The 15468-nt window shown below is 46.1% G+C and overlaps 6 protein-coding genes across 9 annotated transcripts; 1 reads left to right on the top strand and 5 right to left on the bottom strand.

Moving 5' to 3' along the window:
* Nucleotides 1-16: 16 nt before the first annotated feature.
* Nucleotides 17-1981, bottom strand: LOC136192383 (RNA 3'-terminal phosphate cyclase-like). 3 transcript variants are annotated; one of them, XM_065980946.1, is made up of 12 exons: nucleotides 1921-1981; nucleotides 1682-1864; nucleotides 1572-1633; nucleotides 1376-1499; nucleotides 1265-1323; nucleotides 1071-1212; nucleotides 889-1013; nucleotides 773-831; nucleotides 620-714; nucleotides 464-568; nucleotides 302-407; nucleotides 17-71 (listed from the first exon to the last, which is right to left on the bottom strand). In XM_065980946.1, exons 1-11 carry the CDS (start codon nucleotides 1948-1950, stop codon nucleotides 327-329), a joined length of 1065 nt encoding a protein of 354 aa, XP_065837018.1. In that variant the 5' UTR covers nucleotides 1951-1981; the 3' UTR covers nucleotides 17-71; nucleotides 302-326. The 3 variants fall into 3 exon arrangements, with proteins under 3 accessions (XP_065837018.1, XP_065837019.1, XP_065837017.1); XM_065980947.1 differs by having other exon boundaries at nucleotides 34-91; XM_065980945.1 differs by lacking the exon at nucleotides 17-71 and having other exon boundaries at nucleotides 108-407.
* Nucleotides 1982-1995: 14 nt separating this feature from the next.
* Nucleotides 1996-3942, bottom strand: LOC136192379 (monocarboxylate transporter 13-like). The gene is made up of 4 exons (XM_065980937.1): nucleotides 3655-3942; nucleotides 2869-3446; nucleotides 2314-2686; nucleotides 1996-2247 (listed from the first exon to the last, which is right to left on the bottom strand). Exons 1-4 carry the CDS (start codon nucleotides 3917-3919, stop codon nucleotides 2042-2044), a joined length of 1422 nt encoding a protein of 473 aa, XP_065837009.1. The 5' UTR covers nucleotides 3920-3942; the 3' UTR covers nucleotides 1996-2041.
* A 126-nt stretch (nucleotides 3943-4068) lies between these two features.
* Nucleotides 4069-5874, bottom strand: LOC136192378 (monocarboxylate transporter 12-like). 2 transcript variants are annotated; one of them, XR_010671131.1, is made up of 5 exons: nucleotides 5594-5874; nucleotides 4903-5489; nucleotides 4646-4768; nucleotides 4396-4536; nucleotides 4069-4339 (listed from the first exon to the last, which is right to left on the bottom strand). XR_010671131.1 is itself a non-coding variant. In XM_065980936.1 (4 exons), the coding sequence occupies exons 1-4, from the start codon at nucleotides 5859-5861 to the stop codon at nucleotides 4134-4136; spliced, it is 1434 nt and encodes a 477-aa protein (XP_065837008.1). In that variant the 5' UTR covers nucleotides 5862-5874; the 3' UTR covers nucleotides 4069-4133. The 2 variants fall into 2 exon arrangements, 1 of the variants encoding a protein (XP_065837008.1); XM_065980936.1 differs by having other exon boundaries at nucleotides 4396-4768.
* Nucleotides 5875-5958: 84 nt separating this feature from the next.
* Nucleotides 5959-7732, bottom strand: LOC136192195 (monocarboxylate transporter 2-like; the record flags this gene model as incomplete). The annotated part of the gene is made up of 4 exons (XM_065980717.1): nucleotides 5959-6311; nucleotides 6364-6736; nucleotides 6802-7382; nucleotides 7447-7732. Coding segments are annotated over 4 exons (1449 nt in total), but the record flags the coding sequence as incomplete, so codon positions are not given.
* A 16-nt stretch (nucleotides 7733-7748) lies between these two features.
* LOC136192386 (ankyrin repeat and MYND domain-containing protein 2-like) lies at nucleotides 7749-10141 on the top strand. The gene is made up of 10 exons (XM_065980951.1): nucleotides 7749-7797; nucleotides 7849-7916; nucleotides 7967-8105; nucleotides 8958-9056; nucleotides 9113-9187; nucleotides 9237-9322; nucleotides 9374-9555; nucleotides 9610-9745; nucleotides 9805-9860; nucleotides 9917-10141. The coding sequence occupies exons 1-10, from the start codon at nucleotides 7761-7763 to the stop codon at nucleotides 10056-10058; spliced, it is 1020 nt and encodes a 339-aa protein (XP_065837023.1). The 5' UTR covers nucleotides 7749-7760; the 3' UTR covers nucleotides 10059-10141.
* LOC136192362 (insulin-like growth factor 1 receptor) lies at nucleotides 9962-15462 on the bottom strand. The gene is made up of 23 exons (XM_065980906.1): nucleotides 15383-15462; nucleotides 14773-15327; nucleotides 14558-14658; nucleotides 14333-14501; nucleotides 14166-14273; nucleotides 13965-14106; nucleotides 13724-13914; nucleotides 13474-13666; nucleotides 13234-13409; nucleotides 12689-13185; nucleotides 12547-12628; nucleotides 12432-12490; nucleotides 12303-12380; nucleotides 11847-12250; nucleotides 11705-11796; nucleotides 11525-11658; nucleotides 11412-11476; nucleotides 11223-11352; nucleotides 11049-11170; nucleotides 10938-10993; nucleotides 10497-10626; nucleotides 10302-10442; nucleotides 9962-10250 (listed from the first exon to the last, which is right to left on the bottom strand). The coding sequence occupies exons 1-23, from the start codon at nucleotides 15441-15443 to the stop codon at nucleotides 10142-10144; spliced, it is 3795 nt and encodes a 1264-aa protein (XP_065836978.1). The 5' UTR covers nucleotides 15444-15462; the 3' UTR covers nucleotides 9962-10141.
* Nucleotides 15463-15468: the final 6 nt, after the last annotated feature.

The following is a 15468-nucleotide window of genomic DNA, read 5'->3' as shown; positions in this document are numbered from 1 at the left end:
GGACGCGAGGGAGGGTCTGGGAACGAGGTCCAGCCATTTCACAGGATTCAAATTGTTTCTCACTCTTTTTCCTGAACATGGAAGTGATGAACTATGTGTAGTACATTTTAAAAATTAACATCAGTGGGATCTATGTAAGGTGCTTAATTAATTTAAGCTCTTTTAGCCTTCGGATGCCCTCCCCCGCAAGATGCACCTAAGACCTTCTCTAGACGTATACATGATAGGGGTTAGCTTTTGGAGGTTGGGTAGGGTACATGTAATACGTTCAACGTGCTCTGGTGGGAGCTAATTCCCATACCTATATCTTGGACACTATGTTCTTTCTAAGAAGTCTCTCGTTGGAATCCCATTCCTTGGCAAGAAATTTCCAATGCTTCGTCAACAGTCACAATATCAAATTTAACCTAAAAGGATATGCGCTGACTATCTTCATAGTGAACAGTATTCTAAGATTCCTTACTCCTGTCAATGATTCCACAATGTAGATAGCCGTTTCTGTGTGCAGAGTGACCTTTCCCGTCCTTACAGTTGATCTACCCTCGGCGAGAGCCATGAATATGATAAGCTTAGAGGAACAGAGTTGCGTATGCAAGCAAGTAGACGGTAAAAGAGAAACCTGATCTTGAAGATACTCATCCACGCATCCTCCGGAGTCGAGATTCGATATAAGACTATCTGCTGCCTCTCTGCCAACCTCTTCAGCACGAACGCCTAACGTTTAATTAATGAGACAGTTTTATCCGTCCCTATTCCCACGACATTCCACCACCTTTCTCTCCGAGTCCTGAGCCAGCCAAAAGACAACCCGACGACGTTTCACCAACAAGTCTAGCAACAAATGCACCCGTCGTAATAAACAGATAACTAATTTATAGACGACCTCACATTATGCCAGTACCATCTCCAAACGAAGTCTCCGAAGTCTCCTTGACAACCTTCACATCAACAGGTATATCCTCATATTTCCGTCTAAGAATTTTGACTGCAGATTCTTTCATCCTATCAGCAATCTAAAGAGCCAATTTTCATAAAGAAGATGACGTCAGTATTGTATTGAGAAAAACCACCTCAACAGAAAGTTTACCAGCCACAAAGGCTCGGCCTGTAATTTTAACGAGACGTCCACGTTCAGTCAGACAGACAGCTTTCAATTTTGACACCGGAGACGCGTCGACAATGACTTCTCCACCCCCTCGAGGATAAAAGCCACTATGAAGAGATCACATGGTCCTAGGAGATCATCAAAGAATTTGATATGTACCGTTTAGCCACCGTGCAATCGAACCGCACTCCAAACTTCTCCGCAATAGGTTTAAAGACCTAACGCTTTCATTGCCCAAGGCAACGAGTGAGACACATAACACTATTCGACCGGAAGTGTATAGTCGATTTGCGGAGCCATTGTTGCGTTCGTTCCTCCTCTAAGAACGAGACGGAAGTCGCCCCGTCCAAAAAGGCAGCAAGGTAGCGCGGCCTGCAGAAGCAGAACGACGCTTCTAGGTATGGATCAGCGTCATAAACTCCAAATAGTTAATTAATTAATTAATTAATTAATAATTAATGGTTACCCAGCTGTCTTTGTATCGGCAACGTATCTTTCTCCCTGCAAGGACCCCGGTGATAAGGAGCACTGAAAAAAAGTTCTTCGTATGCTTCCAGTCCTTCACTCTCGATTCACCTTTTGAGACCCCACACGATTGCCAACCGCTTTTCCGCTACACAGATCCGCGACCAGTTGTAGGCCAGCCAGATGCTGCGGTCTCAGCCCGGGATTGCTTCGATTCGCTCTAATTCGTACTACGTTGATGGGCTTTTGCAGAACTGCAGCCAAAGCGATGGCAATTCGCAAAATCTGCCCACCCTAGGTGAAGCATAGCATCAGAAAAGAGACATTCTGTAACAGATATTTCAAATTACCCCTTCTAAAACTGATCCGTCGATGTCCATCCGACAATAAACTATTACTCATGCGCACTGTGACACAACTGCAGGAAAAGACAATTTAATTAAATCTAAGAAATATCGCATCATAATTCATTCAAAGACTCGTTTCGTAAGATAGCGGTGGAAACGAGTTGCTTTTACATGGTGCAGTGATATTGGTTTCTAGAGTGCTCATAGTACGTTCACTTCTTCTTTCTGCATATATTTCAATTAGAATTTCCATCAGTGCGAAGCCGACGGCTGCGCATCCCATTGTCAAGAACGAGTATCGGTAATCGCCAAAACTGTCATACATCCAACCTACGTGGAAAAATTTTTTTGAAAGGATACACCGAGAGTATTGCCTTCAAATCATTCCCTCCTCACCTGCTATTGGAGCAGAACACGGAGATAAAACTCCCGTCAAAAAGGCAGACAAGCCAATTGCATGATTGGACAGCTCCGATCCCACTAGAGATGCCGCAACATTGGGATGCAAAGAATTCATTGCAATGGTAAAACCGTATCCCACAGCAAAGACGACGCTCAACCCGTACGAGGTATAGAGAGGAAAACCCATAGCAAAAAGACCACCGCAAAGCATCAGTCCCATTTGAATATAAACCGGTCGACGCACCTTTACGTGGTTAAAAAGGACGCCAACAACGACGCAACCGACCGTTGCAGACACCCACATGTACGTCAAAAGAAGGCTCGATGCTTCGTCGCCAGCTTGCAACGTGCACTCCACATATCGAACCTGCAAAGAAAACAGCAGTCAATAACGACAGATTTTGCTTTACCAATATCTATATACAGTACGTATACAGAAATGTTCAAAAAGCTTTAGGCTCTTCGTGAGCTAATTTCTAGAGCAATATTATTTTTAGATTATTTGAACGGTATTGCATATGCCAATGCCGAGAGAAAAGCGTTACTAACCAGGTGCACATTAGCTACGTAGAGAAGAGCGTAAGAAACGACGGTGACAAAAACCCAAACAACAACACGTGGATGAGTTTTGAAGAAGGTAAACATCGTGAAAAATTTCTTCAGTTCCGAATTCTTGCTGCCTCCGTCTGTTGTCTTAACATAGCGTGACGACGGACGCAGAAATATAGCAAAAGAGATGATTAATATTCCCACTAAGCCGTAGACAGCCGCAATGCCCTCCATTCCAAAGCGATCTATTACTACTTGTGATATGGGAGCTCCGGCAACGGGACCGAGATGAATGGCAGCGCCCACTATACCGCACGCCAACGTCAAGTGTCTATCAAAATAGCGAGGTAGAAGAGAAAACAATGGAGCATACAAAAACGCCGATCCGACGCCAGCAATGCAGCCGTACAATAGAATGGCCTGCCACGCGCTTGTAGTAAACGTGCATGTCAGCGATCCGAGGCTTAAAAGAAAGCCGCCTATCATAATGACAATCCTGCTGCTCCATCGATGGCTGAGGTACGTCGCAAGAGGACTCCACAATCCAACAAACATAATGTTCAGAGTAAAACTCCAAGCTAAATAAACAAACTACAATGTTCTTGAATATGAAAACAATTTACAGAGGCGAGCGTTAATTAATCAATTGCGCGCAGATAAATAATTGCGTCAGATAAAAACTCTCCAAACCGAGCTTCGCATGCTCGGATACGGGCTAAGACAGCGATCTAGGGCGCCTCACATTATATGTACGGTAGTAGTAAATTGATATCTAGGTTTTAGCACCTGCTGTTCCGCTCAAATCTTGCCCGTCGCCGTACGAGCACGAGTCGGGCGCGCTCGAGTTTGTTTCGTTGCTACTTGCGTTCTGTCTCCCACTTTGAGCTGAGTAGACATCGAGAAGGGCCGTGTAGAGGACTCCGAAAGAGTAGATAATGAAATACTTGGCGAAAAAGCAGACAGATACAAATACAAGAACTACAAACGCCCATCCTTTGTCGACTGACGACGACGGAGAACGCAAAGTGCGCCAAACTCTCGTGAAGCCCATTCACCTCTGTTCACCGGGAGATCGCTGGCGTCACGTGACTCGGAAATTGTTTCGTACATTCAGGCGACTTGACCTTATGCATTCTTCTTCTTTCACAAGAAACCCTTCGGACTGAAAAGAACAAGTCTCTTCGTGAAACACGTACGGTAGCCCAGTGGCGACTTCACTCTTATTATTATAAATTAATAAAAATCTAAAGAATATTCCATCAAATTCAAAGACTCGTTTCATAAGATAGCGGTGGAAACGGATCGCGTTTGCATGGTGCAGTGACATTGGTTTCTCGAGTGCTCATAGTATGTTCACTTCTTCTTTCTGCATATATTTCAATTAGAATTTCCATCAGTGCAAAGCAGACCACTGCGCATCCCATTGTCAAGAACGAGTATCGGTAATCTCCAAAACTGTCATACATCCAACCTACGTGAAAAAAAACATTTGAATAGATGCACCGTGCATGAGTACTGCCTTCTCACCTGCTATTGGAGCAGAACACGGAGATAAAGATCCAGTAAAAACGGCAAACAAACCAATTGCATGATTAGACAGCTCCGGTCCCACTAGAGATGCCGCAACATTGGGATGCAGTGAATTCATTGCAATGCTGAAACCGTAGCCTACGACAAAGATGACACTCAACCCATACGAGGTGTAGAGAGGAAAACCCATAGCAAAAAGACCACCGCAAAGCATCAGTCCCATCTGGATATAAACCGGTCGACGCACCTTTACGCGATTAAAAATGACGCCAACAATGACGCAAGCGACCGTTGTAGACACCCACATGTACGTCAAAAGAAGGCTCGACGCTTCGTCGCTAGCTTGCAACGTGCACTCGGCATACCGCACCTGCAAAAAAACGGTATTCAATAACGACAGATCAGAGACGAAAGATTAGCATGACATTTATTGGGACAAAAACTTTTACAGAGGGACTTGACTGGATACTGGCCCACGTCTGTCATGTACGTTACAGTACTAACCAGGTGCACATTAGTTGTGTAGAGAAGAGCGTAAGCAACGACGGAGACAAAAACCCAAACGACGACACGTGGATGAGTTTTGAAGAAGGTAAACATTGTGACAAATTTCTTCAGTTCCGAATTCTCGTCGTCGTCGTCACGCCCTTCTCTTTTCTTCGTATAGCGTGACGACGGACGCAGAAATATAGCAGAGAAGATGATTAATATTCCCAAAACGCCGTAGAGCGCCGCAATGCCCTCCATTCCAAAACGATCCATTACTACTTGCGACACGGGAGCTCCGGCAACGGGACCGAGATGAATTGCAGCGCCGGCTATACCGCACGCCAACGTCAAATGTTTTTCGAAATAGCAAGGCAGAAGAGAAAACAACGGAGCATACAAAAACGCCGATCCAAAACCCGCAATGCCGCCGTACAACAGAACGGCCTGCCACGCACTCGTAGTAAACGCGCATGTCAGCGATCCAAGGCTATAACAAAAGCCGCCTATCACAATGACAATCCTGTTGCTCCATCGATGGGTGAGGTACGTCGCAAGAGGACTCCATATCCCAAGAAACATAATGTGGAGAGTAAAACTCCAAGCTAAATAAATAAATAAATAAATAAATAAATAAATAAATAAATAATTGAGCAGAGCACGGAAATGGTATTGTACTTCACGTGAACGCGTATTGTTTTTTTAGCACCTGCGGGTCCGCTCAAATCTTGCCCGTCGCCGTACGAGCACGAGTCGGGCGTGCTCGAGTTTGTTACGTTGCTGCTTGCGTTATGTCTCCCACTTTGAGCTGAGTAGACATCGAGAAGGGCCGTGTAGAGAACTCCGAACGAGTAGATAATGAAATAGTCGGCGAAAAAGCACACGGATACAAATACAAGAACAACAAATGCCCATCCTTCGTCAACTGACGACGACGGAGAGCGCAGAGTGCGCCAAACCCTTGTAGAACGTAGCATATTAGATTTCCTGTGTCACGTGACAGGACAATAGATGGCTACTGCAGTTTCCGGGACTTGTAGTATTGTTTTTGTGCATGAATTGGGATAATCAATACACTCTGCTGATCATTATTATTCTCTCCGGTATGAAAGTAACTAATTCGTAATTGATGTCTATCTCAAAACCAAAGCTAACGAACTGAACAAGTTCTTGGCCATAAAGTTTCCCTATCTCACGCACGTTATTTTTATAAAAAATTTAGACACTCGTTTCGTAAGATGATAGTGGTGGAAACGAGTTGCTTTTAGATGGTGCAGTGATATTGGTTTCTAGAGTGCTCACAGTATGTTCTCTTCTTCTTTCTGCACGTCTTTCAATTAGTATTTCCATCAGTGCAAAAAAGACCACTGCGCATCCCATTGTCAAGAACGAGTATCGGTAATCGCCAAAACTGTCATACATCCATCCTACGTTGTAAATAGGTACCGTGAGTATTGCCATAGAAAATCTACTTCTCACCTGCTATGGGGGCAGAACACGGAGATAAACATCCCGTTGAAACAGCAAACAAACCAATTGCGTGAGTAGACAGTTCCGGTCCCACTAAAGAGGCCGCAACATTAGCATTCAGTGAATTCATTGAAATGGTGAAACCGTATCCCACAGCAAAGATGACACTCAACCCATACGACGTATAGAGAGGAAAACCCATGGCGAAAAGACCACCGCAAAGCATCAATCCCATCTGGACATAAATCCGCCAACGTACCTTCACGCGATTAAAGATAACGCCAACAATCACGCTACCAACCGTTGCAGACGTCCACATGTACGTCAAAAGAAGGCTCGACGCTTTGCTGCCAGCTTGCAACGTGCACTCAGCATACCGAACCTGAAAAGAAGATAGCATTGAATAGATGAGCGGTCAAACAGCCTCCACAAAGAAACGTTACTAACAAGGTGCACGCTGGCTGTGGAGAAAAGAGCGTAAGCAACGACGACGACAGAAATCCAAACGATGACACGTGGATGAGTTTTGAAGAAGGTGAACATCGTAAGAAATTTCTTTAGTTCCGATTTCTCGTCACCGCCGTCTCGTGTCTTATTAGTAAAGCGTGACGACGGACGCAGAAATATGGCAGAGAAGATAATTATAATTCCCCCGACGCCGTAGACCGTCGCAATGCCCTCCATTCCAAAGCGATCCATTATTACTTGCGATACGGGAGCTCCAGCGACGGGTCCAAGATGTATGGAAGCACCGGCTATACTGCACGCCAAAGTCACGTGCTTATCGAAATAGCGAGGCAGAAGAGAAAACAGTGGAGTGTACAGAAACGCCGATCCGACTCCAGCGATGCCGCCGTACAATAGAACGGCCTGCCACGCGCGTGTAGTAAACGCGCATGTCAGCGATCCGAGGCTAAAAAGAAAGCCGCCTATCGCAATGACAATCCTGTTGCTCCATCGATGGCTGAGGTACGTCGCAAGAGGACTCCAAATCCCAAGAAAGATCATGTTGAGAGTAAAACTCCAAGCTAAATAAACAACTTTTAGTACTCTGTTCAAGCAGAAATCAATGACCACACCCCCGCGTTACACCTGCTGATCCGCTCAAATCTTGCCCGTCGCCGTACGAGCACGAGTCGGGTGCGCTCGAGTTTGTTTCGTTGCTACTTGCGTTCTGCCTTCCACTCTGAGCTGCGTAGACGTCGAGAAGGCCCGTGTAGAGGACTCCGAACGAGTAGATAATGAAATAGTTGGCGAAAAAGCACACCGATACCAATGCGAGAACCACAAGGGCCCATCCTCCGTCAACTGACGACGACGGAGAGCGCAGAGTGCGCCAAACTCTCGTAGAACCTATGATAGTAGACACCCGTCTCCGGGAGATCACCGTGTCACGTGACAAAACAATGGATGGCGAGAAGTTGCGTGAAGCTGCTGCTGCAGGTTTCCCAAGTGCTTTTCTATTGTTCTGTACGCTTCTATTTGTTTATTTAGGCGACTTGGCGTTGGTCAAGTCAATCCTGAAGCAGCAGAAATCGAAAATCGTCGACGCAGCAGACGAGGCGAAGCCAAAAACTCCCTTTCAGCTCGCATCGTTTTACGATTTCTCTAGGATGGAATGACACCGCTCATGCACGCCGCCTACAAAAATCAGCTGGCAGTCTGCGACTATCTTCTAAGCAAAGGAGCGGACGTGAATTGGGACAATCACAAGCACCAATACACTCCACTCATGTTTGCGGTTCTCTCCGGTAGGAAAGCTAACTAAGGGATTCGTGGCGTAATCAGAGCTGTATTATTAATTAATTAACTAGATAATGATGGCCTGTTGTTGGCCATCATGTGATCCCCGAACACCCTTAGCACGGTTCAATTCTTTAGTCTATTAGTGCCTACAGTATGTGCAATTATGGGCATCAGATTGTCTAACCACGGCGTGCTTATATTTATCTGCGTAAAAATGGACTATTTCATGTGTCATGTGAAGGTGACACAGAGCTGCCCAACACCTCAGCCCCTTCGAGTAATTGTGTCAGGGAAAATTTATCAGCTTGCATGATCTGCTGGTTAACTACCTCCCTTCGGGTGATTGTGTCATGAGGCACGTACATTATCAGCTCGCAGTTGGGTTCGCGTGCTGCGAGCAAAGCTCGCAGCACGACAAACCCAACATGCTCCTATACTGTTATGTGCCCCGTTATATGTACTCTTTAGTTTTAATATTTATCCGCGGTGATGTGGGTAATGAATGCATAATGTGCCTGTTCTTTCTTGAAATCGCGATCCGGGGTTCCCATCTACTGTGACGTCACCTTTTATGTACATTTTGTTCAAAATACGGGAGAGTATGACATCACAATGACTGTGATGTCATAAAGGCACCTGTGTGTTTGATTGGCCTAAGTGTGATTGTGACGTCAGGGTATACCGACAGAACCACACTTGGTTTTTGGGCGATCACGTTTGAGAGCCCCTCCCACCAGGGCGCGCGCGGGCTTCGCCCGCGCGCGCCCTGGTGTTCGGGGAATTAATTAATTAATTAATTAATACATGCATATATATTGACTGTGATAAGGCTTCGTGTTGAGCTGATTTTGATTCAGGATCTCCTGAGGTGACGCAGCTTCTGCTTCAGTCCGGGGCGTCGCTCACTAAAACAAACGGCATAGGAAAGACAGCTGCTCAGTTAGCTGGCTTCGTTGGTATTTGCACAACGTGCAGTGTTAGATTCGGCAGACGCAATGCCATTGATTTCTAGGTCATCACAACTGCGTCACTGTCATCAGCAACTTTTTCCCCCAAACTGAACTAGAACCGTATACTAAACCTCAAGGTTCGATCTTGCGCGTGAAATTTGCCCATTAGTATTAATGCGTGCGCAGGTCTTTCTAGCACACCTAAACTATATCCGGATCAAGTGCCAGCATTTTATGAATTAGTGACCAGCTCCAATCTAAATCCCGTCAAAGTAGAAAAAAATGAATTCTTAGACAGGCGCGATTGCAACGTTTCTACGTAGCTTACCATGCATTTGACAAAGCACGGCGAGCTCTTGAGAAGAAGAGAGGATACCGTCTACGTCCTCGAGCACCTTCTCGAGACTCGAGCTAATGAACTGAACGAGCCCTTGGCCATGAAACTTCACTATCTCATACACGTTGTCAATGCCTGCGTTGCTCACGAGAACGGATTTATAAAACAGTAGGTTTGATTCCTTTCTCAAACGTTGTCTGCGTATTCGTTGGTTTGACGTAGTTTGCTGACTGGTCGAGAGAGCGACGGAGCTCTGCTTAATATGGAGAAATTTGTTCGTTTGAGTATTAGAGATTTCAAGTACAGAAACAGTCAGCTTTTGCTGGCCTTAGTCAAGAACATCACCGCCGTTACTCCGGTATTTGGGAGGGAGCGAAGGCGTTGAGATCTGAGTTCAGTTGATTGCGTTATTCTAAGGGTGATCAGCCAAGTGCTCTGTCTTTCCTCGAGCAAAGTATAAACGGCCTACAGAGGTTGGAATTATTTTTTTGTAGTATAGTCGACTAAATCTCGAGAACTGTTTCTGTAGTTCTAGCACAGCGGAAAGCTGCTTCGCTTGTGGTGCCAAAGGAAATCAGAAACTATGTTCTGCGTGCAAAAGGATCTCGTATTGCAGTCCCAAGTGCCAGCAGCTGCACTGGTTCAGCCATAAAAAACAATGCAAGAAGTAAGAGAAGCTAAAACTAAAAACTCGGACTATTTGCATTGCAACCTAATGTAGCTAGAGTAACCAATTTACGCTCTTACTAAAGAATTAGATAGTGGCCTCGCATCCTTCTAATGCTGGTAGCTCGTTCAGTATGTCGGGAAACGAAGGACGATCCACAGTCCGATACTCCCAGCACTTTTTCGTTAGACTCAGACTACACGAAAGAAAATTATTTACCCCTCGGCTAAATTCCTAAACTTATTACATTATTTTTGGAACATGTTGAAGCTTTGCGACATCCATCAACTTTCCTTTGCAAACGTGAGACATTACCTCTTCGTTCGACAGACCGCAGTAGGGCAAAGCACCTAGCGTCGAAATTTCCCACAGAACTATTCCGTACGACCTATACGCAACACAACGTGATAGAGGTGGACTCGACGACGTCGTTTTCCCATACCAAACGTCAGACGCGCTCGTGAAGACGCCGTCGTGAAGTGATTCCGGCGCCATCCACCGCACTGGCAACGGCCCTTTTCCTTGCTTTCTGTAGTAGTCATTTTGATATATGTCGCGAGTCATTCCAAAGTCTGAAGACAGTCACGATAAACGCGGACTAAAATACCGTTCAAACGTTTTAGGTTCCTGTACACTATCACAAATGTATACATAAGACATTAAGGATTTGGAGACCTAAATATCAGTTCGTGCATTGGTTGAGGGATCTCGTCATGGGGAAGTTTAACCAGCTCCTTCCTGTCCGTGTCACAGATCCTCCTCTGATAGCGAATGTTAGTTATAAGTGAAGGCATTTATACGTGAGGGAACTTTGACTGTAGGTGAGCGGAAATACTGCGGGGGAGCCTAGAACTTTTGAACGGTAACGTACACGTATGTCTACCTCCTATCTTGACTGTGCCACTATCGGTGACCATACAGTTGCGTGCCGCTAGATCTCTACACAACGCGATTAGGCAAAAAAAACCCAGAAATCTGCGATGAAGGTCCTTACCGATGGACAAAGTTTCTGCTCGCCAAGTAGGCCATCCCCGTTGCAATTTCGGCTGACATTTTTAGGAAAGCGTTGACTGATAAAGGAAAATCGTCGATGAAGCCGACGTCGCCACTAGTACTCTGCATGCGTCACAAGATTAGCTTTGTCCTCCATCAAAGATACGGTTCTTACCTCCCGCGGTCTCTTAGAACGAAGATACTTCTTTAGGTCACCGTTTTCCATCAATTCCATGACGACCAATGGAGAGTGGCCCCGAGAAACGATCCCAAGCAGACGAACGACGTAGTCGTTTATAAATTTCCTTAATTAAAAAAACAATCATAGCTGCCGGCCTCAAAAGTTCCTGATATCGACCACTACTTCATAATTGAGGCCTCTCTGAGAAAATTCAATTTCTCCACAGCATCGGACGACTCGGAAATGCACTTAAAATCCAATTCGTCAAATGGGTTCACAAATTAGATGCAACTCACCTTGACTGCAACATCAACGGGCAATCCTTCCTTTACGAGAACTCCCCTGTAGACAATGCCGAAAGTGCCTTCGCCCAGTGAATCAGTCATAATCACGTCAGCTCGATCGATCTCCCATTCGTCAGCTTCGTATTCTGAGAGCAAAACTTTTCGATTAGACAAAATGAATTCGACGCTTACCTGCACCAGGCGAAGGAGGCAGAAAATTCATATCGATGTTCCAATCGTTAAAGTATTCTCTAACAGTGTCGATAATCACCTTGTTCTTCCGCCTAGAACTCTAAGCTAGATAGAAACAGAGCGATATTTTTTTTGCGCGTACCATTTTTTTCTCGTCTTTATCAAAAGGAGCACGACGCTCAATAGAACTAGCCCGGCAAGCGAAAGACCGACAGATAGTCCAATTGTTTGCTCGACTGATGCAGTATACGTGGAATCCTTGAGATGCCTGAAAGTTCGTTTGTGCGACCACACGGTGTAGCATTCGCCATAATCAGCCAGTGATTTGGTATGCACTCTGGCAAAAAGCTGGGAATCCTCGCGCTTGCCAGTAAAGGTAATCTGGAAATCGACGCTCGGTTCCGGTTGCGGATCAACGCAACAAACGAGAAGAACGGTGCACAGGGTTTTGTCTGCGCATCTTCTTTGGCCAGTGTCGTTCCGGCAAAGATGATAAGGCGCGCACGCCGTTTCGTTCAGCGCTTCAATTTTACTAATCTCATCTTTCTGAGGACGAAGAAAACGTGATTATTTAATGAACTTCAGTGCCTGTACGTACCATCGCATATAGTTCAATAACATAGAAGAGAACTCGACCGTTTGGAGTCTTCGGTTTGATCCACGAAACCGTTATTCGCTACATTCCGCAATAGTTAGCCGCAATACAAAGTAAAAGACGCGCTTATACTGAGTTTTCTTGTTGTATACCGGTAGACGGAGAATCGAACGACACTCTGTCTTCATCACCTGCGTGGAGAAACGACAGTCTGATGTCAATAAACAAAAGCAAATAACTAAAATACAATCTGGTGGCGTTCGAAAAACGGTCGGAAGACTCCACGACGAACATTCCGTCATATCGTCTCTTCGTTTCCTTCTTCGAACCTAAAAATCCCACCGATGAAGGCAAGAGAGAGAGAGAAAAAGCGTGGACGCCGTTCTGACTTGAACAGAATAGAGTGCAAATGGCTTTTGAAAGGTGGCCAAATCCAACTTCACGTAGGGATCCTCGGTGAGAGTAAACGCCTCATCGACGGTCACATTTACTTCAGGATTAGAATACAAACGTGACGTTCCTAGGGACACCTCTATTGATCCATTCACCGAACAATCGCACGAAACGTCGTCGACTAGGGAAAGCACCTCAGCGCCGTAAGTGACAATAACCGTTCTATTCACTGAAGCCAAATGATCGTCGTGTATCCAACATTCTTCTTTGTGACTGTCCTGCCAGGTATCGCACATCACTGGCCCATGAATGTCGGGGTCATTGTGGAGCCGTCGCTGCTGAATCCACTTGGACACGTCGTTCGGCCATTCGATTTCTTGTATATAGACGTCGAAGTCGCGAGCGTTATCTTCGTTTTCGTCGAAAAAGGCGAGACTGGCTGAACGGGGGTTGCACAAAGTCGACTCTATGTGCCAAGCCAATCGACGAACGGCTGGAACAAAAGCGGTTATTCATCGACATCATCTTTGGTTATATGTACCTGGTCCAGTAGTGACTATTCGGACGGGCGATTCCTCGCCCATTTGTACGTTCTTTTCGATCGATGCCAGCGTAACAGACTCGACTAGCACTTCGTACTTCGTCGACGGTTCGAGCTGTCGAATCGTTGCGGATTTCTCCTCGGGATCGACTCGGATTATGAACCAAGACGAGTCTCTGCGCACAGCAAGCATTCACACGACTTAATTCAGTTAATTAAGAAAGTTCGACACACGCTCACCTGTCCATGAAGATTTCTCCAACCGGAGCTCTCTCTTCCAGTGACGGTTGCTCTCGGTAAAATATCGAATAACCCATAATGTCATACATTGCCATTCGGCTTCTCGACGATGTGGAGGAGTTCCACGCCACTCTAAACTGAGATGCCGTGACGTTGGAAAACTCCAACTTTAGAGGCACTAGACTTTCTTTGCCTATATTGAAACGAACACAAATTATATATTACGATGACGTCTCGATACATGTCATACAGAGTCCCTTGAGGGAATTTCCCGTGCCAGTCACATTGCCGCCGTACACAAACCGCACGTCGTCCATTGCCGAGTAGCACAAATTTGGATTTATGTGAACGTAGGCGGAAGAGTTGTCGGCAATTGAAAGATTGCGAAAGCCGTCCCACAATTGGCCCAGCTCTGCGTTTGCGTACAAGACGAACGAGTACCTACGCGCACACGTGCACGTTTCTCAAAGGAAACGACTTTTTTTTATTACTTGTCCTTCCACAAGTTTCTGCCCTGAATAGCTGCGACGTTGTTCAAAAAATCCAGCGACGTCACGTGAATAGTTTGAAAGATCATGACGTAGTCCTCCACCGCGCGAATGCGTCCGAAATAAGCCATCAGCTTTTCTCGGGCTACAAAATAGGCAAAAGTACTTATACGTATTTCAGAATCGTTTTTTTTTTGTACTGACAGAGATCGACGGAAATGATCAGACTTCCGTTCACGTACTCGCAATTTGCAAAATCGCGAGCATCCGCCTCACTCCCAATCATGACCTTCTGTGGGCAGGGCAACCACTCTAAAAAGGAAAGACGTCCATCAATTGTATTTTTCCCAATCAAACAATATGTCAAGAACCGGATTCAATGCAATGACGCGTTTCCTGATCGCCATAGTAACCGGGTGGACATTGAACTACGCAGGACCCATTCATTTGGTAACTGGAAACAGTTTCGACTCGAAGATCAATTGACGGCACGATCGCGGCTATTTCGTCGCAGCGCTCGACGCAACGTAGTCCGTCTGCCTAAAAATCGAACAACGTTTTAGCACGCCACTTGCTTCTCCGCCGCGATGCCGTACAGAAACGATTTCGCCATCTGAGCACTTAGTCAAGCACGTTCCCTGACAGGAAACATTGGACGTGCAAAGGCCGTCCGAATACGACGAGTTCAAGCACGAATCTAGGTAAAAGGAGGAAAGATTTCTGACGTCTCCTACACCCAATGCATTGATTTGTTGAGTAATTGACTGATTGACACTCCCTTTTCCGTTTTATAAAGCGGTACTGTACTTACTTCTCTCCTGACAATCGGAAGTGCTCGTATCCCAGCAATACCCGGACGGACACGCATCATTGTCGCATCGATTCTCTCGAATCGACAGGTTTCCCTCGACATCCAAATTCGCCTTTTCGTTCGCAACGATCCACGTCCAGTTGACCGTCGAAACCAATTGGTAGTTGTTGAGCAGTCGAACGCCGCCGCGATCGATTCGCCGCAATTTTGTTAGACCGAGACTCTGTAGAAACGGACTCGAACGTATGGACATCGCGTAGCCGACGTCATCGCCGCCGTTGTCGCGTCCGCACGTCGAACAGACGAGCGCCTTGCCGCGTATGCGCGTCAGGTTGGGCAGGAGTTGGCTTAGGCTTCGATAGATCGACGGGAGGGCGACTATTTCGACGTAATGAGTCACTTCGCGTATCGTGTCGAGTCGGGGAGGCGCTTCGCTCATATCCGGACACGATTTCATGGCGAGAAAGCGAAGTGGACCGTCGATGACGGAGCAGTTCTCCTGCGCGAGACTTCGAAGTTCGTCGACCGTGAGAATGATTCGGCCATGACAGATTCCTAAGGATCAAGGAAAGGTATGACGACTTCCCTAGGCCCTGGGTTCCTTGTGTACCGTTCGGTCGCACGCCAGGTGCGAAGAGGAGTGCGACCAATGCAATCGCCGCAAGTGACATTGTCTGACGCGCGACAAGATGGTTG

The sequence above is a fragment of the Oscarella lobularis genome, chromosome 10, assembly GCF_947507565.1.
Source record: "Oscarella lobularis chromosome 10, ooOscLobu1.1, whole genome shotgun sequence".
Classification (NCBI taxonomy): Eukaryota; Metazoa; Porifera; class Homoscleromorpha; order Homosclerophorida; family Oscarellidae; genus Oscarella; species Oscarella lobularis.
Note: the sequence above shows the minus strand (reverse complement) of the source record. Positions and strands in the feature narration are given on the sequence as shown.